The following is a 26,937-nucleotide window of genomic DNA, read 5'->3' as shown; positions in this document are numbered from 1 at the left end:
CGCGTTCACATGCAGTTTACCCATGTAAAACTACAAGAAGAAAATAAACGCTACATTACAATTTAACTAGTTGATAAATTAACAGAAATTAATTCAGCCCTAATCTATGGATTTCAAAGGACTGAGCAGGGGCACAGCCATGGGCGGGTTTAGGCCCACCCATTAGGGAGCCAGGCCCAGCTAATCAGAACATGTTTCCCAACAAAGGGGCTTTATTACAGACAGATATGCCTCTCAGCTGATCTCCGCAAATGAAGCCGGGTGTAGAGGTCCTGGGTTCACGTGGCCTGTAGTCGTGAGGCTGGACATACCGCTAAATTCTCTAAAACATTGAGGCAGCTTATGGTAGAGAAATCACCATTCAATACCCTGGCAACAGCTCTGGTGGACATTCCTGCAGGCAGCATGCCAATTGCGCGCTCCCCCTCAACTTGCTCTTATATTTCTGTTCAGTATAGTTCTGAGTGACCATTACTTATGTCATGACAACATAGTTTCCCTGACCAGGGCTTAAAGCGCAGGACTAAATAAAATCTACAACCACATACTGTTTTAATAAAAAAGGTCAAGGTACAATATCACATTTAAGTCAAAGTGAAACATACATAGGTGCAAGCCAGTCTTGTTTTAACATCAAGGAGAAAATAATAATTTGACTTAAATGATAAAGTGAAACAGTTCTTTAAAAGCATTAGATTAAATGAATGTGAATATTAAACAAATAACTAAATTAAATCAATATATCAGGCTTTCCCTCTGTACAGTACTTTACATGGCACTGCAGAGTTAATTAGCAAAGTTAATTCCACCCCGACACCCTCTCCCCAGACAAAACAACGTACGTACTTCTAAACCGTCCAAGCTCTGGAGACAGGAATACTAAAATGGTCAGTTTAGATATGGGTGTAAGAATGTGGGGGTCTCTAATCAGTGCCTTGCTAAATCCCAGTGCTGAGCACCCCCCATGGCAGAGGTGGGTCCACAGAAAAAGTCACTATGCCACAGCTGCTACAGGCCAGTTCACTTCTTATTCTTGGGAGCAGGTCTGTAGGAAGGAATATTTGATGAATTCATATTATAAAGACAAAATACATTCTACAGGGTGGTCATGTTAGAATTCAGAATTTTCAAAGTGCAGACCATAAACGAAAATCTGCATTTAAACCATTTCATCTGCATTTTATATTTAAATTGAGTTTTGTTTGTTGCTTCAAGTGACCAGGGGAATGTAACTATAGTTTCCCATCACGGCTTAATTCATTAGACAAAAGAAGTGCAATGCTATTTGGCTAGCAGCCACACAAGTAAATGTGCTTTCAATGAAAAAGCGACGGATTTTTAGCAATGTTTATCATAGAAATAATGTAGCCAGCTACATTTCCTAATGTTTTGCTTGACGTTTATCTTGCATTTTACCAGAGAAGGGTAGGTTACACCGAGGAAAGTACCAGAAAAAAAGTAGATACATATCAGCCAGAACGCTGTCTGAATATGTCCCGTTTGTCACCCGAGCGGAAAAGTGCAATTGAAACAAAATTAGTCTGAGCAGAAAATTGCAATAAGCAGTATTTTAGATCAATGTTTACAAAACGCAGCAAGATACTTGTTGCGCTTTTTTTTTGTATATTTAGAAACAAGCATTTCCTCACCTGTAGATTCCTACTACGATGGCGTGATCTCTCTCATAAGGCTCCAACGTCAGCTGCTCCTGGGGCTTCATGTTTTCCGAGCCCATCTTCTTCACCTCCGCAGCAAACACAGCCTCCGGTGCTGCCGTTGAATCAATGCAGTTTGCCTGGAGGGAGACAAGACAAACGTACTTTAATCCCACTGCAACTGAGGCACTGGCCCCCAGTAACAGCAATCTAGGTTGCTCTTAAAATCAAAAGCTTTGCAGTTCAAATGCAAAATGTTCAACGTCTAATATGTTAGTTTGCCTGCTTAAGTAAGAACACTATTCCAGAAGATGGCACCACATACTCTGAATAACGCAGCCTTTTGAACAGTCAATGTTTTACCTTGATTGAGATGACAAAGTGCCCTCCGTTCTTAAGGAAATTGTGAGCGTTGAGTGCAACAATTCTTGTCTGATCAGGCTGGGCCACATCAGCGAAGATGACATCTACCATGCCTGCACAAAGAGGGTACAGCCAGAGTTTGTAAAATATACATAAACTACCACAGTATTTTTGCATCAGTGTAAGATTGATGACTTACCAACAAGCATGCGGTATTTGTGTGGATGCCGGGCATCCTCAATGATGGGAATGATGTTGGTTCTCTTTTTGGCAACATTGAGCAGATCACGTCCTGACCTGTGAGAGAACTCTACAGCATACACAAGACCCTCCTGCAAAACAGAGAGGAAAAGTCTCATTACATGTACAGGGGTCAAAGGAATGAAGGACCACACTTCATTGTGATAGAAGTTAATTGTTCTAAACAAGACCATTATCGAGTAGCCCAACTAAACCAGTGACAGTTCTGATTATGTGGGAAAAAATATACTCACTGGTCCAACAATGTCTGACACGTGGGACACTGTCGTCCCTGATGCGGCACCCAGGTACATGACCTTCGAGCCAGGTTTGATGTGGATCTGATCAACTCCTCCCAAGATGGCTGCTGCCAACTTTGACCGGAAAGGGTTCCACGCTCTGTACTCAATCTTCGTTTCCCCCTCCTCGACATTCATCCTTTTTTCTCCATACACAGACTCTCCAATCACCATGTTCTTTGTCACCAGGGCATCTTCCTTACCACGGCAGATGAACACTCCTGAGGGCGGGAAAATGGAGAAGTATGAAATTACAACACTCCAATATATTGGAACGTTTACAGTTCAGAAGAAACATTTTGCATAGAGTGGGTGCTGCTGAACAACACAAACAATAGTGCAACTACAAGCCTCTGCTGGAGACAGCGTGTATTGCACAGCTCCAACTTTTCCACTAACCTTCATGTCTATGAGGCTCCACAGTGACTTTCCTGCCCGCCCCGAAGCCGCCACGTCCACCTCTACCCCTGGGGATGCCACGACCACCTCCACGGCCTCTGAAGCCACCCTCGCCGCTTGGAGACCTAAATCCACCTCCTGTAACAGGGAAATAACACATAATGTCCAGTTCTTGCCCAAATTAACCACGTGCATTAAACAACTTTCATCAATGGCAATTGCAAGAAACTTGACGTGTTAAGTCACATTAGGTTGTCTTGTGACTTCAAATATGTGATAATGCTCGTCAGCCAGGTAAACGTATACAAGACGGAACAGACATGTACCTATAACCTAAAAAACATGTCAAATAAAATCTAGCTATCTTTGACTTACCACCGCCTCTGCCTCTGAATCCTCCTCGTCCGCCTCTATCTCCAAACCCCCCCCGTCCACCACCTCTGTCTCCAAAGCTTCCTCTTCCCCGGAAGCCTCCTCGATCACCACCCCTGGGGCTGAATCCTAAAATAAAGAAAGATTATGGGGTGAAAAATGGACATCAACATTCAAATGTGTATGGCACATGACATGGTGCCAGGGCCTGGTGCAAACAAATGAATGAGATGCTTCAGATTGATGATACATGTTATAGTATAGATTACTTATAGAATCATAGATCCCAACTACTAATGCATGCTTATTTGTCTTAAAGCCATGATAGCTGCAAGCTAAATACACGTTAATTTCACCACCGGTGATGGAATTGATACCCTAATAGGGGTTCAACGGGCTACAAAGATCTTGGAAATGGAATAGGATATTCCTTATGTCTCGGTGTTAAGTTTGCCAGCAAACTAGAAGACATAGTGGTAAACCAAAGATAATGGGTAAACAGCATGACATGGCCGGCAATGAATATAGTTAATGCAATTAGCTAGCTAGTGACCTGGTTACCAATGCTAGCATGTTGCGAGCACATGTGCCAATAACATTAGACCGATTTTTGGCTAGGCACTCAAATCAAAAACACGTTCAGGCAAAATAACAAGAATAGGTGTGTTGTGTGCGAATAATAACTACCTAGGTTGCTTGAAAGTTAATTAGCTAACGTTAGTGCGTATGAACACGTGTTTAGTTTGTGCCATGCGGGCCGTACCATTGCGAAAATGTGCCTTAAATCACAGAAGAAGCACAGTGCAAATACTTTAATATTAATGATCAATAATGAAATTGAACACGTCGTACGTGTAACTGTATAGTTAGCTAACGTCACATGCACTATTTACTTGTTATCCAAGTTGTGTGAGAGAAATCATGGCTAACGTTACTGCTCGCAAAACCAGCCCGGAAGATTAAACTTCACAATAATATTTGGCCTTCATAATAGTAAGACTTTTACGGGCATTTAAATGATGTATCTCCGTCTACTCAATTGGTGAAATAAACTTACCTGGTGTCATATTTGGTCAATTGCTGTGCTCTCAATCTAAAACAGCTCGAATTTGTTTTGCTCGGTCTTCTCTATCTTCTTCTTCTGCACACGCAGCACACACTACCTACCAATGTGGCCATGCGTCATCAGACTCCTTCTTCCCATGATGCACCACGGTCTGAATGCTCATCTTTATCAAGGGTGTCAATAATTTCGGAGGTTCTAGTCTTGAGCCCAAGACCGTAGAGTTAAAAAATACTGCCTGCATCCTGACGGATCATAAAGTCATATGGCTGACTAAGAATGTGCAGTAATGATGATACGAAATACTCTATTGGGAACTGCTGAAATTTAAAATCTGCTCAGCCTGTACTACTTAAGGGAAACGGCTTGGTTTAAGAAGATGTGAGGTAGCTGAGCTCTCTAAGAAGCTTGATCTTAATTAGAAAGCTAAATTTAACGATTTACAGAATCAACTAGATATATTTTATATCGAAAAAGCTAGAGGAGCCTCTATAAGATCCAGAAAACAATGGCTTGAAAAGACGAAAAGGGCAGCAGATACTTTCTTTTGGAAAAGAGGAGAGGGAACTCAACACACTCCGGAAATGTATGATTAATGGGGATAGAGTAATCAGACTTTACCACCAAGTTAAGATAATCTTTACTCCTTCGATAACAGTTTGAGTGACTACGGATTTCCTTGATTTTATAGAGAATGTTAACTCAGTGAAGAATCCAATCGGTCTTGATGTCAAGATTTATCCATTATGGACATCCAATATGGGGTTGACCAATTAAAAATCTACAGGTTGAGATGGATTAACCTCTGAATTTTACAAAACTTTCTAGGACAAAATAGCACAATTTTTACTTGAACACTGAGGTTATAAAGGGAGAACCACCTGCCTCTCTGAAGCAAGGGGTTATTACTCTTATAACTAAACCACACAAGGATCTCTTAATTATTTGTGTCCAATCACACTCCTAGAACGAATACAAAATTATAGCCTCAATCTTTGCGAAAAGGTTCAAATTGTGCTTGAATGATCTGATTGCTGAATGTCAATCAGGGTTTATGAAAGGGCACCATATATCTAATAATCTGAGGCTGGTGTTAGATTTGCTTGAGTACTGTGATCTAGTAGATGAGTTCCCTGTTGGATTGTCAGAAAGCATTTGATACTGTAAGTCACAATTTTATCTTTGATTATCTTAAGCATTAAGTTTGGTAATTTTTTAGTTGTTGATGTTATTATAACTTTATAATGGTGGCAATAGCTGTATCAAACTGTCATGGAACATCCTCAAGGTAAACCTTCAGGATTGGTGGGTCCCCTGCGGGACGGTTGAGCTAACGTAGGCTAATGCGATAAGCATGAGGTTGTAAGTAACAAGAACATTTCCCAGGACAGACATATCTGATATTGGCAGAAAGCTTAAATTCTTGTTAATCTAACTGCACTGTCCAATTTGATGATGAACTAGCTATTACAGTGAAAGAATACCATGCTATTGTTTGAGGAGAGTGCACAGTTTTGAACATGAAGTTATTAATAAACAAATTATGCACATCAAATCAAATTTATTTATATAGCCCTTCGTACATCAGCTGATATCTCAAAGTGCTGTACAGAAACCCAGCCTAAAACCCCAAACAGCAAGCAATGCAGGTGTAGAAGCACGGTGACTAGGAAAAACTCCCTAGAAAGGCCAAAACCTAGGAAGAAACCTAGAGGAACCAGGCTATGAGGGGTGGCCAGTCCTCTTCTGGCTGTGCCAGGTGGAGATTGTAGCAGAACATGGCCAAGATGTTCAAATGTTCATAAATGACCAGCATGGTCAAATAATAATAATCACAGTAGTTTTCGAGGGTGCAGCAAGTCAGCACCTCAGGAGTAAATGTCAGTTGGCTTTTCATAGCCGATCATTAAGAGCATCTCTACCGCTCCTGCGGTCTCTAGAGAGTTGAAAACAGCAGGTCTGGGACAGGTAGTACGTTCGGTGAACAGGTCAGGGTTCCATAGCCGCAGGCAGAACAGTTGAAAATGGAGCAGCAGCACGGCCAAGTGGACTGGGGACAGCAAGGAGTCATCATGCCAGGTAGTCCTGAGGCATGGTCCTTCGAGAGAGAGAAAGAAAGAGAAAGAGAATTAGAGAGAGCATACTTAAATTCACACAGGACACCGGATAAGACAGGAGAAGCACTCCAGATATAACAAACTGACCCTAGCCCCCCGACACAAACTACTGCAGCATAAATACTGGAGGCTGAGACAGGAGGGGTCAGGAGACACTGTGGCCCCATCCAATGATACCCCCGGACAGGGCCAAACAGGAAGGATATAACCCCACACACTTTGCCAAAGCACAGCCCCCACACCACTAGAGGGATATCTTCAACCACCAACTTACCATCCTGAGACAAGGCCGAGTATAGCCCACAAAGATCTCCGCCACGGCACAACCCAAGGGGGGGCGCCAACCCAGACAGGAAGATCACGTCAGTGACTCAACCCACTCAAGTGACGCACCCCTCCTAGGGACGGCATGAAAGAGCACTAGTAAGCCAGTGACTCAGCCCCTGTAATAGGGTTAGAGGCCGAGAATCCCAGTGGAGAGTGGGGAACCGGCCAGGCAGAGACAGCAAGAGCGGTTCGTTGCTCCAGAGCCTTTCTGTTCACCTTCACACTCCTGGGCCAGACTACACTCAATCATATGACCCACTGAAGAGATGAGTCTTCAGTAAAGACTTAAAGTTTGAGACCGAGTCTGCGTCTCTCACATGGGTAGGCAGACCATTCCATAAAAATGGAGATCTATAGGAGAAAGCCCTGCCTCCAGATGTTTGCTTAGACATTTTATGGACAATTAGGAGGCCTGCGTCTTGTGACCGTAGCGTACGTATAGGTATGTACGGCAGGAGCAAATCGGAAAGATAGGTAGGAGCAAGCCCATATAATGCTTTGTAGTTTAGCAGTAAAACCTTGACATTTGGGCAGTCTTGATACAAAATTGTGAACGGAATGGCAATGGTTCATTGGATCAGTCTGAAACGTTGCACATACACTGCTGCCATCTAGTGGCCAAAATCTAAATTTAACCTTGGCTGGAATAATACATTATGGCCTTTCTCTTGCATTTCAAAGATGGTACAAAAAAAATTGTTTCTTTCTTTGTATTATCTTTTACCAGATCTAATGTCTTATATTCTCCTACATTCCTTTCACATTTACACAAACGTGAACACAAAAGTGTTTCCTTTCAAACGGTACCAAGAATATGCATACCCTTGCTTCAGAGCCTGAGCTACAGGCAGCTAGATTTGTGCATGTCATTTTAGGTGAAAATTGAAGGAAAAAAAGGGCAGATCCTTAAGGTTTTAACATTTACAAAGGAATACAACAATGTTGTCCAATCACCTTTTTCATTAGTGTGGAAGGACCACCAGAGGGCAGGCTGGGCTCACAGATAGTAGCCCAACAAGGCATGGGAGACAAGGTAACCAGAGGCAATCAAGCACAGCTGATGGTACTAATGAGATATTCTCCTTCTCCTATAAGAGAGAGTATGGAACAAGCAGAGCAGGGAAAAATACTATCTCTGGAAGATGGCCACCGAGACAGAGGAGCTATCCATGAATAACCACTAAGACGGTGACAATCCCGTGATTGTTGTTGTTGTAGTTTAAAGATAATCGTATTGTGTTCCTGTTTGATCTGGAGAAGAAGATGTATGTTTTTTCCTTGGGAGATTTTCTTTGATTATGTTGGAGTGTTTGTGGTGACCAAATGCCCTCAATAGAGAACTGTGTTCAATCAAGAAAACCTACTCCTGACTCGTTTGTTCCACCTTTCCGCTTTAGAGTGACGCCCAATTACTTGGTCCGCTCACATTAGTGTCTCAAACATTATGCTCTTTAGTTTATCAAAGTCAATTTGAAGGCATGACGTTCTAGGCCAGAGATCAAGATATTCCCAACTGGCACATGACGCCTCACTTTTTTTGGGAAAAATGTGTCACAAACTAGATTAGCACTGGATATTGTGAAGCAGTTCTCCAAAATGTAAATAGTCCGGTTGGCCATTTGATTAGTTGTTCAGCAGTTTTGTGGCTTGGGGGAAGAAGCTGTTACGGAGCCTTTTGTCCTAGACTTGGCGCTCTGGTTCCGCTTGCCGTGAGGTAGCAGAGAGAACAGTCTATGACTTGGGTGACTGGAGTCTGACAATTTTTTGGGCCTTCCTCTGACACCACCTAGTATATTGGTGGATGTCGGGAAGCTTGTCCCCAGTGATGTACTGGGCCGTACACACTACCCTCTGTAGCGCCTTATGGTCAGATGCCGAGCAGTTGCCATACCAGGTGGGGATGCAACCGGTCAGGATGCTCTCGATGGTGCAGCTGTAAAACCTTTTGTGGATCTGGGGACCCATGCCAAATCTTTTCAGTCTCCTGAGGTGGAAAAGTTATTGCCGTGCCCTCTTCACAACTGTCTTGGTGTGTTTGGAGCATGATAGTTTGTTGGTGATGTGGACACCAAGGAACTTGAAACTCTCAACCCGCTCCACTTCAGTCCCGTCGATATTAATGGCGACCTGTTCGGCCCTCCTTTTCCTATCGTCCACAATCAGCTCCTTTGTCTTGCTCACAGAGAGAGAGAGGTTGTTTGGTATTATATCTTTCCAAATGTGAGATGTTTGTTCTGAAAGGAGCTGTCAATCCATCAGATTAACATCTCTGAAAAATTAAACTATAACCTACCTCAGTGTAAAGATCACCAAAAATCTTAAGGCTGTGAATGATCTTAATATCATGTTACAGGCAAAATGACAGGTCAAGGGGAGGCAGAGGTCAGTAATCCAGATCAGAGTCCACAAGGTACAGAATGGTAGGCAGTCTCGGGGTCAGGGCAGGCAGAGGTCAATAATCCAGACTGGTGTGACAAGGTACAGAACAGCAGGCAGAATGGGGGAAAACAGGAACTAGAAAAAGACAGGCGCAAGGGGAAAAAACTGGTAGACTTATTAAAGAACAAAACAAACTAGCAGCAGAGAACACAGGTATAAATACACTGGGGGTAATGGGGAAGATGGGTGACACCTGGAGGGGGGTGCAGACAAGTACAAAGACAGGTGAAACAGATCAGAAACACTTCATTTGAATCCTGTAACTGAATCTATCAAAAATAAATTCTCCTCATGGTTAGGGAGGGATTTAAATCTTCGAGGGAGGGTGCTTTTACACAAAGCTGAGGGGCTAGCTCGTTCATGCTATCTTTTTTCCCTAATCCACCTTAGATAGGCTATTGTACAACTTCATATGGAAAAGTGGGATAAAATCTTTACTTCAGAATAATGCATATTTTGGAACATCTATTGTAAGTGATATCCAGGTGAATGGCATAGGTTTACTAGATAAGAAATTCAGCAATCGTTTATTAAGAGATATTTTCTACAGGAATTCTATTCCTTCTGCTATATTTTGTTGGGCTTCATCGTTTGATGTAAACTGGAGCCGTGCTTGGCTCACTCCACACATTGGTTTCAACTGAAATGGGTCTTCTGCATTAAACCCATCCCCTCTGAATCGACATCCACGTCCCCGGGGAACAGTGGGTTAACTGCCTTGCTCAGGGGCAGAATGACAGATTTTTACTTTGTCAGCTCGGGGATTCCATCCAGCAACCTTTCAGTTACTGGCAAGACGCTTTAACCACTAGGCTACCTGCGCCCCTCAAAAGGAGATCTTCTTTAAGATTGTCCATAGATTCTGTCTGTGTAATAGCTTGATTTCTAAATATATACCTGATGTTACCAATGAATGCAGTTTTTGTGAACTAGAAACTGAATCTATTGAACACTTATTTTGTAATTGTTTACATAGTGAGGTGTTCTGGACTGATGTGAAACTATATCTTGGGAACAAAATGCATACAACCATTGAAATATCTAAGTTTGACATTATTTTACTACACAGACTCCAGAATTGAACGTCAGTATGTCATAAATCTCTTTATTTTACTAGAAACATTTTTCATGCGCGAATCAAAATGTATTAAGAAAAATTGTCTTTTTAATTTAAAAAAATCTGATTTGCAAAACTATCTGGAATCATTAAAACGAATGCAAAACAAAATGCTGAAATAATTGTATTCGCTACATGTCTGTATTTAATTTGGTATAATGTGGATTTGTATTATTATTAATATTTTTTCCTTATTTCTTTGCGTAATCCCTCTGGCTCTTCTGTTTTTTTGTGTTTTGCATGTTACTGTTTAATAAATTACAAAAATGAATATATACAAATTCGAACCCCTCTATATAACTTTGACCAAGAAAAAAAACAAGAACACATAAAATAATGTATCTTTCGTCTCTCTGTGTTTCATAATTTTCCTTCAATTCGCAAGAGGCTGGCTGAATGTATCTCATCGGAGAAAGCATCTGAGTGAGCGAAACAGCACCCCTCTGTCTCTCTACGTGTAGCCCACCTATCTGATGCTGTCTGGTCCAAACGAGTATGACATTGTTGCCGAATGTAGCATTAAATGCAAGGGAAGCCTGCAAGCATTTGGCCTCCCTTGATAAATAAAGTTGAACAAATTAGCTAATCAGTGTTGAGCTAAACTGTGAATGGTCCTGGTGCACCTAAAAAAAAGTGTCACGGGAAGCCAGCTTGGATTTTGGTGTCACCTATCAAATCACATTTATTTATTTTTTATTTAACCAGGTAGGCTAGTTGAGAGCAAGTTCTCATTTACAACTGCAACCTGGCCAAGATAAAGCAAAGCAGTGCAACAAAAACAACACAGAGTTACACATGGGATCAACAAACGTACAGTCAATAACACAATAGAAAAATCTATTTATAGTGTGTGCAAATATAGAAGATTAGGGAGGTAAGGCATAGATGCGAAATAATTACAATTTAGCATTAACACTGGAGTGATAGATGTGCAGATGATGATGTGCAAGTAGAGATACTGGGGTGCAAAATAGCAAAAAGATAAATAACAATATGGGGATGAGGTAGTTGGGTGTGCTATTTACAGATTAGCTGTGTACAGGTGCAATTCTCGGTTTGCTGCTCTGACAGCTGATGCTTAAAGTTAGAGAGGGAGATATAGGTCTCCAGCTTCAGTGATTTTTGCAATTTGTTCCAGTCATTGACAGCAGAGAACTGGAAGGAAAGGCGGCCAAAGGAGGTGTTGGCTTTGGGGATGACCCGTGAGATATACCTGCTGGAGCGCGTGCTACGGGCGGGTGTTGCTATGGTGACCAGTGATCTGGGATAAGGCGGGGCTTTACCTAGCAAAGACTTATAGATGACCTGGATCCAGTGGGTTTGGCGACGAATATGAAGCGAGGGCCAGCCAACGAGAGCGTACAGGTCGTAGTGGTGGGTAGCATATGGGGCTTTGGTAACAAAATGGATGGCACTGTGAAAGATTACATACAGTTTGCTGAGTAGAGTGTTGGAGGATATTTTGTAAATGACATCGCCAAAGTCAAGGATCGGTAGGATGATCAGTTTTACGAGGGTATGTTTGGCAGCATGAGTGAAGGAGGCTTTGTTGCGAAATAGGAAGTCGATTCTAGATTTAATTTTGGATTGGAGATGCTTAATGTGAGTCTGGAAGGAGAGTTTAGAGTCTAACCAGACACCTACGTATTTGTAGTTGTCCACATATTCTAAGTCAGAACCGTCCAGAGTAGTGATGCTAGTCGGGCGGGCGGGTATGGGCAGCAATTGGTTGAAGAGCATGCATTTAGTTTTACTAGCATTTTATAGCAATTGGAGGCCACAGAAGGAGTGTTGTATGGCATTGAAGCTCGTTTGGAGGTTAGTTAACACAGTGTCCAAAGAAGGGCCAGATGTGTACAGAAATGCATACAGTGCATTCGGAAAGTATTCAGACCTTTTGACTTTTTCCACATTAGGTTACATTACAGCCTTATTCTAAAATTGACAAAATAATTCTTTCCCTCATCAATCTACACACAATATCAATCTACACACAATACAATAATCTTTTAGTTGTCACTTTATTAGACTAAGCAGAGGTGATTTGATGATTTTGAAATGTTTAAGTTTAAATGGTGCTGGTATAGTGGAGGCAGCTCCTGTTTTCTTTGCGACTTGCAGTAACCCTCTTTGGTTCTGAATCAATAGTTGTTTAGTGGTCCAAAAATGTTGTAAACATTAACTTGCTTGACCATACTGTAGGTCATGTAACTGTCTGTTAAGTGCTTTGTGGACTTCACCGGGCAGAGGTTGCTCTCCGGTTTTGTAATAAAACAAATGTGTGGTTTAATTTATTCTGCCACTGTGTCTTCTTATTTTCTCTGCCTTTAGGCCTATATATCGGAGGTCGCAAGGCATAGGAATTAGCTGGTTATAGAGCAAACAATGCAATTATCACAACACATAAGTTGTAATATGCCTTTTTTGTGGGGCTTCCCCAGTGATTTTACCCACACCCCGCTACTGATTTTATCCCAATGTAATCAAGGTTTGGAAATGGAATCATGGAGAGGCCAGAGATAGCCAGACTAGTAATTTGGGCTAAGGAACAGAAGTTGGGCTTTGGAGAAATGCCATCAGTGCATGCTCTGCAAGCAATGAAAGCGTGGCAAGAGCGTGCGTGGTGAAAAGATAGACGGGGTTATGTACAGCGAGGAAGAAGGAGAAGAGCCGAATGTAGTGGGAAGATGTGTGTTTATTAAGAATTGGGCCAAGTACAAACCCTATTCTACTGACTCTGATGGCTCAGAAATTGAACGTGAGGAGCGTGAGGATGAATTACCTGTGGTGGCAGGTGTGATGAAGACCTCAGAGTCTCGCCCCAATGGTCATCCAAATGATGATTCGGACCCAGTGGGAGAGACATTTTTGGAGAAAATGGATCCCTGCCTTTTGGCTGATCCATATGTAGTCTCAGTCTGGGTAGAAAATAGGTTGGGTACTGTTAAATTGGTGAAGGTAGCTCGAAGTGGATTTGTGATTATTTTCTGTATTTCTTCTATCCAGGGGGAGCGTCACGTGATTAGGGACAAGATCTGTGACTTGCTTTGCTCTCCGGAGCAGTTCCCCTTTGAAAGGAGTAATTACTGGGGTGATGTAAAGTGTTGAGGTGGAGCAACTGAAATGGAAAATTCCCTGTGGCTGTGACGCCTGCCCTTTTGTGTGACGCAGACCCGGTGGCAAGCGTGGTGAAACTGAGAAGACACTCTGTCCTTTTGAGTTTTGAAGCAGAGTCTTCACCTGACAAAGTCATGTTAGGATATATCAGTTACCCAGTGAGAGCTTTTGTGCCAAATCCACTAAGGTGTTTCAGATGCCAAGCTTATGGGCATATTGTAGCAGTGTGTAGGAGGGAGATTCAGAGATGTGAGAAGTGTGAAGAAGGGCATGGGACAAAGTAATGTGTAGTATCGGTGGAAAAAACTGTGTCAATTATGGGGGTGCCCATGTTGCTGGGGTTCAGAAGTGACTGGTGTGAGAGAGACAGGTTGTGATTGCCAGGGTCAGGGTAGAACAGAAGGTGTCATATGCTGAGGCAGTGAAGAGAGTAGAGGAGGATGGGTTAAGGGTGAGTAGTAGGCCTAGGCCAGTACAGAGTGATACGAATTTGTGCTTCAGTAAAGTTAACTTCTTAGCATTCATTGCCATGGTTATCAATTGTACCTCAGAAATGGAACGTAAATCACAGAAACATTATTTTGTGGTGGCAGTTGCGGAGAAGTACTTGGGTGTACAATGTTATACATGTTATACAATGTTATAGTTACAAGGTGTTTTGAATGAAAGAGTCCCGTCCCTTCAAGCCATCGGCCTGGTGTAGGATCAGTTAGGGTCAAAGTAGTAGAATGGGGTGGTGATTTGTATATATTTATGAAATAGTGGTATATGCTGTAGGTCAAGAGTTAGTTGGTTGCAATTCTTTCCCTTTCCCCCTCCTTTTACATTTTTCTATCACAAAATGTAACTGGATTGAACACACACTACTGCACAGTAGGTGGCAGCATGCACAAACAAAATGTGCAAACTCCATGATACCAAAGAATAAGTAATCAAGATTTTAAATGTTTTTGTCAAATACTATAATTGTTTGAGCTTCTTGCGGTCAATTTGCTGTGTACAAATGATTTATAATAATGTTTCAGCCCCCGACCATCCACTCAAATCATCCCGCGGCTGAATGTAGTTGGTGACCCCTGCCATAAGGACTATGGTGACGACATACAAGATATCGAAAAGATGTTCTCCATGGATATTCAATTGCATTTAGTGTCAATTCTAGTGATCCAACTGAATTTTTTCTTTAAGATTATATGCATTTTTAGACACTACACGTAGGCCACTGGCTTCTGATTTAGCTCTGTGTGAAGGAGCCTATCCTAGGCTTTGCCCTTTTGACTACAATGCATTAGAGTTACTGAATCTTTCTTTTGATTTAGCTGAGGGGAACTGATCAAAGTGTGAAACGCTCTACCTTAAACAACTGATCCTTGATTCTGATACGGTTTTGGAAACCTTGAACACTCAACTTAATTATCACCCCCAAAAAACTTTACAAATGGACTGGAAAAGATACACTGGCTACTGTTCGATGTTTTACCACAGATTTCCAAGGTTTTTTGTGTAGCACAGCTTCAAGCCAAGGCAAAATACCTCTGTGGGATTCTGTGTTAAAACAGCAGACAGTAAGTGTATCTGTCACTCCTACTCCTACTCCTGCTCCCTCCCTCTGGCTCTCAACGTCGTCGCCTGTCTACTAACCACTGGTCCTGGCAACCCACATTGTGCACACCTGGCAATCATCATTGCACACACCTGCTCCCCATCATTAAGCACACCTGGACTTCATCACCACCCTGATTACGCTCCCTTCATATAACCCTTACCAACCTCAGTCATCAGACAGCATTGGTTCTGGTTTCATGTTTAGACGCGTCTCTTGATTTGTAACACATCATCATCAAACTCACCATCTGCTTCCTGGCTCCCAGGAGTCACATTAGAGGTCAGAAATCTGCATTTTCAAAACGCAGACCATCAATAAATCTGCATTTTCCCCCCACCTGATCATAGAGTGATCAGGGGTGTGCAACTATAGTTCTCCTTCACAGAAAATGCATTAGTGCATCACATTCAGCAGAAAATAGCTTAATTTTCATCAGATGACAACAGAAGTGAAATGCTATTTGGCTAGCAGCGACAAGTAAATTAAGGTAAGGTTTTTTTTGTTGCAAAAACTATGCATAGCCATTATATTTCTAATGTTAATCATAGAAAGAATGTAGCCAGATACATTTCCTAATGTTTTGTTTGAAGTTAATCTTGCATTTCACCAGAGAAAAGTAGGCTACACCGAGGAAGTATACCAGAGGTACACGTTAGTGAATTCTCTTCCGACTGGAGAAATGCAAGTCAATCATAGTATTTGTCTGATGCCAAGCAGAAATTACAATAAGCATTTCAGCAAGATATTTCTTGCTGAAAAAGGCAGAATTCTGCACTAATGTGACACCTGCTGTCTTTAATGGGTGCATGTCGGTGGCAGGGAAGTCAGGCGCAGGAAAACGAACTTGGTATAAACAGAGTCGTTTTATAAGTGCTCATAAAACTCCAAAAACCAAAATATACAAAGAATCATATAAGTGGGTACAAAACCCGTTGCACACCGACACATGACTTGCACATAACATACAATAAAACAATCTCCGACAAGGATGTGAGGGGAAACAGAGGGTTAAATACACAACATGTAATTGATGGGATTGGAACCAGGTGTGAAGGAAGACAAAACCAATGGAAAATGAAAAATGGATGAGAGGGACCGACTTCGGCGGAAGTCGTGACAGTACCCCCCCCCCCCCCCCCCCCCCCCTGTCGGAACCGAGCTCGGGGACGACCCGGAGGGCGAGGCGCAGGGCGAACCGGATGGAGACGGTGGAAATCTCGCTGCATAGAAGGATCCAACACGTCCTCCACCGGAACCCAGCATCTCTCATCCGGACCATACCCCTCCCAGTCCACGAGGTACTGAATGTCCCTCGCCCGACGTCTCGAATCCAGTACGGAACGAATGGAGTACGCCGGGGCCCCCTCGATGTCCAGAGGGGGCGGAGGAACTACCCGCACCTCAGACTCCTGGAGCGGGCCAGCCACCACCGGCCTGAGAGACACATGGAACGAAGGGTTAATGAGGTAATCGGGGGGAAGCTGTAACCTGTAGCTGTAACACACCTCGTTCACTCTCCTCAGGACTTTAAATGGCCCCACAAACCGCGGACCCAGCTTCCGACAGGGCAGGCGGAGGGGCAGGTTTTGGGTCAAGAGCCAGACCCGGTCCCCTGGTGCGAACACCGGGGCCTCACTGCGGTGACGGTCTGCGCCAACTTTCTGGCGCGCTGAAGATGGACATGGGCAGTATCCCATGTTTCTTCCATGCACCGGAACCAGTCGTCCACCGCAGGAGCCTCGGTCTGACTCTGATGCCAAGGAGCCAGAACTGGCTGATACCCCAATACACACTGGAAGGGAGAAAGGTTAGTGGAGGAGTGGCGGAGCGAGTTCTGGGCCATCTCTGCCCAGGGCACGAACGCTGCCCACTCCCTCGGCCGGTCCTGGCAATAAGACCTCAGAAACCTACCCACATCCTGGTTAACTCTCTCCACCTGCCCATTACTCTGGGGTGAAAACCCGAGGTAAGGCTGACCGAGACCCCCAGATGTTCCATGAACGCCCTCCAGACCCTCGACGTGAACTGGGGACCCCGATCAGACACTATATCCTCAGGCACCCCGTAGTGCCGGAAGACGTATGTAAATAGAGCCTCCGCAGTCTGTAGGGCCGTAGGGACCCTGTTACCCTGTGAAGGAAAAAGATCAGTCAGGAAATCCACCGACAGGTGCGACCATGGCCGTTGTGGAACGGGTAAGGGTTGTAACTTACCTCTGGGCAGGTGTCTAGGAGCCTTGCACTGGGCGCACACCGAGCAGGAGGAAACATAAACCCTCACGTCCTTAGCTAAAGTGGGCCACCAGTACTTCCCACTAAGACAGCGCACCGTCCGACCGATACCAGGATGACCAGAGGAGGGTGACGTATGGGCCCAATAGATTAGCCGGTCACGGACAGCAGACGGAACGTACTGATGCCCAGCCGGACACTGAAGGGGAGCGGGCTCTGCACGCAACGCCTGCTCAATGTCCGCGTCCAGCTCCCACACTACTGGTGCCACCAGGCAAGAGGCCGGGAGTATGGGAGTGGGATCCATGGGCCGCTCCTCTGTGTCATACAGCCGGGACAATGCATCTGCCTTAACGTTCTGAGAGCCTGGTCTGTAGGAAAGAGTAAATATAAAACGGGTGAAAAACATGGCCCACCTTGCCTGGCGAGGGTTCAGTCTCCTCACCGCCCAGATGTACTCCAGATTGCGGTGGTCAGTCCAGATGAGAAAAGGGTGTTTAGCCCCTTCAAGCCAATGTCTCCACGCCTTCAAAGCCTTGACGACAGCCAACAGCTCCAGGTCCCCCACATCATAGTTTTGCTCCGCCGGGCTGAGCTTCTTCGAGAAAAAGGCACAGGGGCGGAGCTTCGGTGGCGTACCCGAGCGCTGAGAGAGCACAGTTCCTATCCCAGCCTCGGACGCGTCCACCTCCACTATGAAGGCCAAAGAGGGATCCAGATGGGCCAACATGGGAGCCGAGGTAAACAGAGCCCTCAGGTGACTAAAAGCCCTGTCCGCCTCAGCTGACCACTGCAAGCGCACCGGGCCCCGCCACCTGACCAAAACCCCGGTTAAACCTCCGGTAGTAGTTGGCAAACCTTAAGAACCGCTACACCTCCTTTACCGTGGTGGGAGTCGGCCAATTACACACAGGCTGCAATGCGGTCACTCTCCATCTCCACCCCTGAAGTGGAAATGCGATACCCTAGGAAGGGACTGTTGGAAGAACAGGCATTTCTCAGCCTTGACGTACAGGTCATGCTCCAACAGGCGACCAAGCACTCTGCGCACCAGGGACACATGCTCAGCGCGTGTAGCGGAGTATATCAAAATGTCATCAATATACACCACTACACCCTGCCAGTGCAGGTCCCTGAAAATCTCATCTACAAAGGTTTGGAAGACTGATGGCGCATTCATCAACCCGTACGGCATGACGAGGTACTCATAGTGCCCAGAGGTGGTACTGAAAGCCGTCTTCTACTCGTCTCCCTCTCGGATACACACCAGGTTGTAAGCGCTCCTGAGATCTAGTTTGGTGAAGAAGCGCACCCCGTGCATTGACTCTATTGCTGTGGCTATGAGCGGTAGTGGGTAACTATACCTCACAGTGATCTGATTCAGACCCCGATAGTCAATACACGGGTGCAGACCCCCCCCCCCCTCCTTCTTCTTCACAAGAAAATAAACTCGGAGGCGGGTGAAGTGGAGGACCGAATGTACCCCTGACGCAGGGATTCGGAGACATATGTTTCCATAGTCTCCGTCTCCGCCTGTGAACAAGGAGAGGGACAGACTTCGGCGGAAGTCGTGACAGTGTCAGACCGTGGTATACCACGGGGATCGAATCACTCAGGGTTCGAATCACTCAGTTTATAATAAAGGTTATACAACAGGTGGGTCTAATCCTGAATGCTGATTGGTTAAAACCTCATTCCAGCCGGTGTCTATTCCACAAATACCACCAGCTATGACGTTAAAATGGCTATTTACTCTGTTCCTCTCTCTAACTGCGCAATCCACTGTCTCAACCCAGCCAGGCAATTTATAAACTCTCCACTATAAAAAGCATCTAGACATTATCTCACATTTCTTTTAGACTAACATTTAGTTTTCAACAGCAGAGATTTGTATTAACCTTGCTGTCTGACATTTGCAAATAAAATTCAATATTTCCATTCGATGTCGCATGCACAGTAATGAATGTGTTGGGATGAGACAGATAGGCAGGCAGCTTTTCTTAGCCAGTCGAAATCATGAATCAGCATAATGTTTTATGGATGTATACAAATAAATATCAATAGAAAACAGGTCAAACGAAACTAAGTGCAGCTCGTTTGCAATCTGTCCAGCTTCAGTTTGAAGAGATTGTGTTAGCTGTGTTGTTGGCTAGCTCACCTGAACAACAGTGTCCTGATGAGAGAGCACATTTTCTATGTCAGGTGAAATCGCACATCATTAGCTCATTGTTATGGATGTATCCAAATAAATGGCATTATCATGGCTGTGGTGGTCTACGCCACTCGGCTTCGCCTCGTACACATTGCCCGCAATGTGGTCAATGGTTCAAATGAGAACCCAAGAGGGCTGGGTATGGTCCCTTGGGTTTTCTAGAGCTACCTCTGTCCTGGACTACATGACAACAATGTGTATTACATGTAGTATGCCTGTCACCTTAGTGATCACATGTACGACTTTGATTGTGTATGATTTGATTTAAGTATAATTTGATTTCTATGCGATTTGATGGTATTATGTCATTTTGAGTTTTGCTTTCAGTGGCAGTGCAGTATTCCTTGTTTACAATTAGAATGGGTACAGTTTTAAGGGACCCCTGCTGCTTCATTATGATAAACACACCTTTCACCATACTTGCCAATATCACATTTTGCTTGTGTTTGGGGGTTTTACGCCTTGTCTGATGATTAATGACTGACTTATATATGATTGCATAACAAAATTGGACCGATTATTCATTCCCTTCATCTTTTTCTTACTTGATCAGGCTTGGAAGAAGTTGGAGAGACCCGAGAGGACCAGGTTGTGCTTGTCATGACGTTCTACAGCCAGTAGAGGGAAATCTTCACCAAGGTAAGACTCAATATGGCACAACTGACTCTAAAAACCTATCAACCTATCTGTGTCGATGTAAAATGAAAAAATAAACAAATAAGGCTTCAATCATTTCAATTTCCATGATAAGCACTCAATTATTTTTTAGGTTGTTGGCAACGCCCACTAATAGCAAACCCTTCCAAAATGCCTTGAACAGGATCATTTGTGAAGCCAACAAAATGGTGCAAGAAATCCAAACCATAACTTTAAACAATTAATTCAAAGACAAAGGCCTTTCAAACTTAGTCATTTAAGATTTGAATACAAGGTAAATATTCATTCACGAAAATTAACACATGTAAGAAAAACGTGTATCAAAATACTTGAAATGGAAGGGCATTTGGCCAGGCCTCCTTTAATTCATCCTCTTTCACAGTCATTCTTACACACATCTAGTCTAGTACAAATTATTCAATAATTTACATCACATTACTTGAAACTTTTAAAATCATATTCACCAAGTGACCACCCCTCATAGCCTGGTTCCTCTCTAGGTTTCTTCCTAGGTTTTGGCCTTTCTAGGGAGTTTTTCCCAGCCACCGTGCTTCTACACCTGCATTGCTTGCTGTTTGGGGTTTTAGGCTGGGTTTCTGTACAGCACTTCGAGATATTAGCTGATGTACGAAGGGCTATATAAAATAAACTTGATTGATTGACCAAGTTATCCAAGTTGTTTTAGATCAGAATATTGGCACTAAATGCTGTAATAAAAAATTATGAGTCCGAGTGAAGACATACTTTTGGTCCCTCCTAATAGCAGTCAAAAACTAAAGGATATTATTCATCAGTTGATGAAGTTTGATACCAAAGCAATTTGAGACATTGAGTCACTTGCACAAGTACTTCTTGCCTATCTTCATGATGTTGAGGTTTTGAAATCTTGCCTCTGTTCCATGTATGAACTTGTTTTATACCAGTGAGCAGCATCATCTGATGACATGGTCTGTGTTTTCACCAATGCACACTCATTCATGCCCATCATCCATCCTGTTAGCATCTCCATTGCTAACGTTATCCCCCTCTCCATCCCCTATCGCCTCCACCCCCACCTCTTCCTCCCCTCTGTCTTCCTCCTTCTCTGGGTGTGGTGGGGGTGGCTCCAGGACTGGAGGTGGGGACTGGGGAGGTAGGGGGATAGCCTCTCCCTTCTTGGCCAGCTCAGCCAGCTCTCGGGCAGAGGAGGTGGGGGTCGGGGTAGGGTAGGTGTGGTGGAAGGATTCATAGTCCACCTCGTAGAAGCCCTCCTCTAGGGAGAGCACAGGGGTGAAGCGCTCCCCCCACATGACCTCTGAGTCTAGGTAGGAGCTGCGCGCCTGGCATGTCATTCCTGGTGGGTGAGAGAGGGGGGAGGGAGACAGACATTACTGACATGAAATAGAGGATAGGAACTTGAAACGACTGTGTGATTGGGTATATTCCAAATGTTTTGTTTTTTAAAGCCCTTGTCATGGAACTATACTAAGACCTGGACTCAAGCTGCGTCATTGTGATTTGTGGATCTAATTAAGATTCACTATGCTTTGTCTTCTTGACTTTAAATGAGCTGTACTACTTTCATTGAACAAACATTTTTGGAAATAGGCTGAAGAGTGGTTCTAATACAGAGATGTGCATCTTCTCTTTCAATCACACACATGTACACACATCAAACACACAGATGCAGAAACACACACAGATAAACACACACAAACCTTTCTGAATATTTATACTTGGATTGCCTATAAATAGCTTGTGAGCATTTTCATCCGATGCTCAAGTGAACCTTGAAGAGCCACATCAATTACAGTACATATTATCTACAGGAATGCTGAAACAAACCGACTGACCATGCACTGCCAGCACCAGGGGTATATCACAGCAGACAGACCAATGTACACACACACACACACAGACAGACAGATATTAAGAGAAGTTAGGGGTTGCGGGTTGGATGATTCACAACCTTGTGATGTATCAACAGTTCTTTTTTTCAGCAGCCATAATGTAAATATATATACCTTAATTTGCATTTCACCTGCAGCAAATGTATTAAATTATAATGATATAGCTGTAATTCTTTGAATGTAGCACGCTGAATAGCACGCTGAATTAATAAAAAAATACTGTCAATTTAATGGTATCATGTATACAGTGGGATACCTACATACTGTGCCTGATGATGATGATGATGATGATTTTTAATATACATTCAACATACCAATTAGCCTACGTATTTTCATGAAGCATTTAGAAAAACGAAACAAAGCCTTTGAGCAGCGTATGAATAAGAGATAAAAGCAACTGTCACCCCTTCTGCCGCTCCGGCGCTCGACATCGCCGGTCTACGAACCACCGGTCCTGGCAACCCACATTATGCACACCTGACAACCATCATTACGCACACCTGCTCCCCATCGTTATGTACACCTGGACTTCAGTACTTTGATTACTTCCCTTTTATTTAGCTCTCAGTCTTCAGGCAGTCTTGGTTTTCATGCCCAGTACGCTGCTCTTGTTTTGTATATCGTCATGTTCTTCCTTATTAAACTCACCAACTGCACTTGCTTCCTGACTCCCTGCATCTGTGTTGCAGAAGCTCCCATTCTTTAAGCACCTGAGAGATTAACAGCAAACTCGTTCCTACTTCAGGCAAATCCCACTTCAAGGCCTGATTGGGTTTGATCCCTAAAAAAATTCAATAAAGCATCAGCTTTTAGTTTGTCCCTTGACTAAACCGTCAATATTGACATAGGATACTGAGGAAAAAAACAGCCCTGTCACGTTCCTGACCTATTTATGTTAGTTTGTTATGTGTGTTAGTTTGGTCAGGACGTGAGGTTGGGTGGGCATTCTATGTTTTCTGTTTCTGTGTTGGTTTTGGGTTGCCTGGTATGGCTCTTAATTAGAGGCAGGTGTTTGGCGTTCCTCTAATTAAGAGTCATATTTAGGTAGGCGTTGTCACAGTGTTCGTTGTGGGTGATTGTCTTCCGTGTTTGTGTATGTTGTTGCACCACATGGGACTGTTTTCGGTTTGTTTTGTTCATCGTTGTTTTTGTGTAGCCTGTTTTCTCTATTCGTGCGTTCTTCTTGTTTCATGTAAGTTCGTCGTCTAGGTCTGTCTACACCGTTTGTTGTTTTGTTAGTTTAGTTAAGTTCGTGTTTTCGTTTAATAAATATGTGTTCAAACTCCACTGCGCCTTGGTTCGATCAATACTCCTCCTTTTCGACCGAAGAGAAGGAGGACCGCCGTTACAAGCCCGTGCTGTGCGATGGATCAAACATTATACCTCTGTTAAGCCAAAGTCTATATATTGAGTAGAATATCAAAAACAAATCTGAAGCAATAACACCCACACGGTCTGCATCCTCATAAACAAAATCGAAGCTAAATTGCCTGCAGTATGCCTTTGAGCAGTAGTTCAGTTCACTGCCACCGCCCACTCCTGGACCGAGAATCATTGACAGTGGGTGGGATGGGAAAAGGCAATTGGGTCATTCCATGAAGAGTGCCTTTTGTGTCCCTTTGATATTTTAAGTAGAAATTGTGCACCAATATTGAATTTTAAAAGCATGTTATATTAAATTGGAAAGCAGCTGCGGTCATCCCCCTTTTCAAAGGGGGGGGACACTCTTTACCCAAACTGCTACAGACCTATATCTATCCTATCCTGCCTTTCTAAGGTCTTTGAAAGCCACGTCAACAAACAGATTACCAACCATTTCGAATCCCACCACACCTTCTCCGCTATGCAATCTGGTTTCAGAGCTGGTCATGGGTGCACCTCAGCCATGCTCAAGGTCCTAAACAATATCTTAACCGCCATCGATAAGAAACAATACTGTGCAGCCGTATTTATTGACCTGGCCAAGGCTTTCGACTCTGTCAATCACCACATCCTCATCCGCAGACTCGATAGCCTTGGTTTCTCAAATGATTGCCTTGCCTGGTTCACCAACTACTTCTCTGATAGAGTTCAGTGTGTCAAATCGGAGGGCCTGTTGTCCGGGCCTCTGGCAGTCTCTATGGGGGTGCCACAGGGTTCAATTCTTGGGCCGACCCTCTTCTCTGTATACATCAATGATGTCGCTCTTGCTGCTGGTGAGTCTCTGATCCACCTCTACGCAGACGACACCATTCTTTATACTTCTGGCCCTTCTTTGGACATTGTGTTAACAACCCTCCAGATGAGCTTCAATGCCATACAACTCTCCTTCCGTGGGCCTCCAACTGCACTTAAATACAAGTAAAACTAAGTGCATGCTCTTCAACCGATCGCTGCCTGCACCTGCCCGCCCGTCCAGCATCACTACTCTGGATGGTTCTGACTTAGAATATGTGGACAACTACAAATACCTAGGTGTCTGGTTAGACTGTAAACTCTCTTCCAGACTCACATCAAACATCTCCAATCCAAAGTTAAATCTAGAATTGGCTTCCTATTTCGCAACAAAGCATCCTTCACTCATGCTGCTAAACATACCCACGTAAAATTGACCATCCTACCAATCCTCGACTTCGGTGATGTCATTTACAAAATAGCCTCCAATACCCTACTCAATAAATTGGATGCAGTCTATCACAGTGCCATCCGTTTTGTCACCAAAGCCCCATATACTGCCCACCACTGCGACCTGTACGCTCTCGTTGGCTGGCCCTCGCTTCATTCTTGTCGCCAAACCCACTGGCTCCAGGTCATCTACAAGACCCTGCTAGGTAAAGTCCCCCCTTATCTCTGCTCGCTGGTCACCATAGCACCCACCTGTAGCACACGCTCCAGCAGGTATATCTCTCTGGTCACCCCCAAAGCCAATTCCTCCTTTGGCCGCCTCTCCTTCCAGTTCTCTACTGCCAATGACTGGAACGAACTACAAAAATCTCTGAAACTGGAAACACTTATCACCCTCACTAGCTTTAAGCACCAGCGGTCAGAGCAGCTCACAGATTACTGCACCTGTACATAGCCCATCTAATTTAGCCCAAACAACTACCTCTTCCCCTACTGTATTTATTTATTTATTTTGCTCCTTTGCACCCCATTATTTCTATTTCTACTTTGCACATTCTTCCACTGCAAATCTACCATTCCAGTGTTTTACTTGCTATATTGTATTTACTTCGCCACCATGGTCTTTTTTGCCTCTATCTCCCTTATCTTACCTCATTTGCTTACATTGTATATAGACTTATTTTTCTACTGTATTATTGACTGTATGTTTGTTTTACTCCATGTGTAACTTTGTGCTGTTGTGTGTCAAACTGCTTTGCTTTATCTTGGCCAGGTCACAATTGTAAATGAGAACTTGTTCTCAACTTGCCTACCTGGTTAAATAAAATAAAAAATAATAAAAAATGAAGTGCCCTTTAAATAGACTATATGGATAATTAAATAAATCCACATTTTAATATGACTAAAGGCTTGCTAAAGTGCCAAAATCCAAAATCTGTCAACACTGTCACTTCTAGGAAGATTTTAACCCACTTAACCCCAAAATGTCTCCAAGTTTCACCATCATTATAAAGCCCTAGTTATTTTTGATTTGACAAAGATTATTATTTATTTCATATGGTTAGTGATTCATTTACGTCTGTCCTGCATTTTAAGGTCAACCCTATTACCTGAACTGAACTCTCATTTTAATATGGTGAAACTATTCCTTTTTAAACAGAAACATTGAACATCTAATTATCAAATCCTAGAGTAAAAGCAGGTGAGCTGGTTCTAATCTTCTTGGCCATTTTCTGGTGTTTTGTGGTGGAAAACTGAAAGGATCGAACATAACACGTCAACCGTGTTACCCATAGATAGACAGGATATAAATACATAGACAGGCTAGAAATGTTTTGAGGACAGAGGGCGCTGTTTTCACTTTGGGGGAAAATCGTGCCCAATTTAAACGGCCTCGTACTCAATTCTTGCTCGTACAATATGCATATTATTATTACTATTGGATAGAAAACACTCTAGTTTCTAAAACCGTTTGAATTATATCTGTGAGTAAAACAGAACTAATTTTGCAGCAAACTTCCTGACAGGAAGTGGAAAATCTGAAATCGATGCTCTGTTCTAGGGCCTGCCTAAAAATGTCCTTGATATTTATTAGTATACATGCACTTCATACGTCTTCCACTAGACGTCGACAGGCAGTGAGAGAAGAAATGGAGTGTATAACTTGATCTGGGGTCGAATAAAAGCTCTTTGTATGACGTGTCACCAGTTTCCTGTTTTCTGGAGCGTGCGCGAAGGGACCTGGTATTGCCTTCTGAAAGGCTGTCGTTATAGACGACTAATATCTCCGGCTTTGATTTTATTTGATAAATGTGACAATATCATCGTAAAGTATGTTTTTTCAATATAGTTTTATTAGATTATTGAAATTTATTCGGGACGTTAGGCGTGTTGCGTTGTGTGCCTTTGTTCAGGAAGGAGAGCTTCGCGCTACTTTGCTAGCTTTCCGTGCTAATTGACTGGAGAAGAGGACATTCTAAAACCAAACAACGATTGTTCTGGACAAAGGACCCCTTGTACAACATTCTGATGGAAGATCATCAAAAGTAGGACCCATTTTATGATGCTATTTCATATATCTGTCGAACATGTTGTACTAGTAGTTTGCGCCCAGATTTTGGGCACGCTCTCGCTATAACTAAGCTGGATGTCGTAATGAAGTTATTTTTAGAATTCTAACACGTCGATTGCATTAAGAACTAGTGTATCTATCATTTCCTATACAACATGT

The 26,937-nt window shown here is 43.4% G+C and overlaps 2 protein-coding genes across 2 annotated transcripts in view; both read right to left on the bottom strand.

The window, feature by feature from the left end:
- Positions 1-533: 533 nt before the first annotated feature.
- On the bottom strand, positions 534-4,538 carry LOC129837753 (rRNA 2'-O-methyltransferase fibrillarin-like). The gene is made up of 8 exons (XM_055904181.1): positions 4,386-4,538; positions 3,332-3,457; positions 2,957-3,094; positions 2,513-2,778; positions 2,218-2,350; positions 2,019-2,131; positions 1,650-1,795; positions 534-1,045 (listed from the first exon to the last, which is right to left on the bottom strand). The coding sequence occupies exons 1-8, from the start codon at positions 4,393-4,395 to the stop codon at positions 1,021-1,023; spliced, it is 957 nt and encodes a 318-aa protein (XP_055760156.1). The 5' UTR covers positions 4,396-4,538; the 3' UTR covers positions 534-1,020.
- Positions 4,539-18,765: 14,227 nt separating this feature from the next.
- Positions 18,766-26,937, bottom strand: part of LOC129837386 (G protein-activated inward rectifier potassium channel 4-like) — a 35,031-nt gene continuing 26,859 nt past the window's right edge. The window contains exon 5 of the mRNA XM_055903515.1: positions 18,766-21,547. Within this exon, the coding sequence (XP_055759490.1) occupies positions 21,186-21,547 (362 nt within the window). The 3' untranslated portion in view covers positions 18,766-21,185. The remainder of the gene's footprint in view (positions 21,548-26,937) is intronic.

This window comes from Salvelinus fontinalis, chromosome 38 (genome assembly GCF_029448725.1).
Source record: "Salvelinus fontinalis isolate EN_2023a chromosome 38, ASM2944872v1, whole genome shotgun sequence".
Lineage (NCBI taxonomy): Eukaryota > Metazoa > Chordata > Actinopteri > Salmoniformes > Salmonidae > Salvelinus > Salvelinus fontinalis.
Note: the sequence above shows the minus strand (reverse complement) of the source record. Positions and strands in the feature narration are given on the sequence as shown.

What these genes read in the sequence shown, in the direction of transcription:
- LOC129837753 (XM_055904181.1), bottom strand. An exon ending in ACTTTGTCATCTCAATCAAG is followed by an intron (nt 1,796 to 2,018) that starts GTAAAACATTGA and finishes GTCTCCCTCCAG; the next exon opens with GCAAACTGCATTGATTCAAC. An exon ending in ATCGTAGTAGGAATCTACAG is followed by an intron (nt 1,046 to 1,649) that starts GTGAGGAAATGC and finishes TCCTTCCTACAG; the next exon opens with ACCTGCTCCCAAGAATAAGA.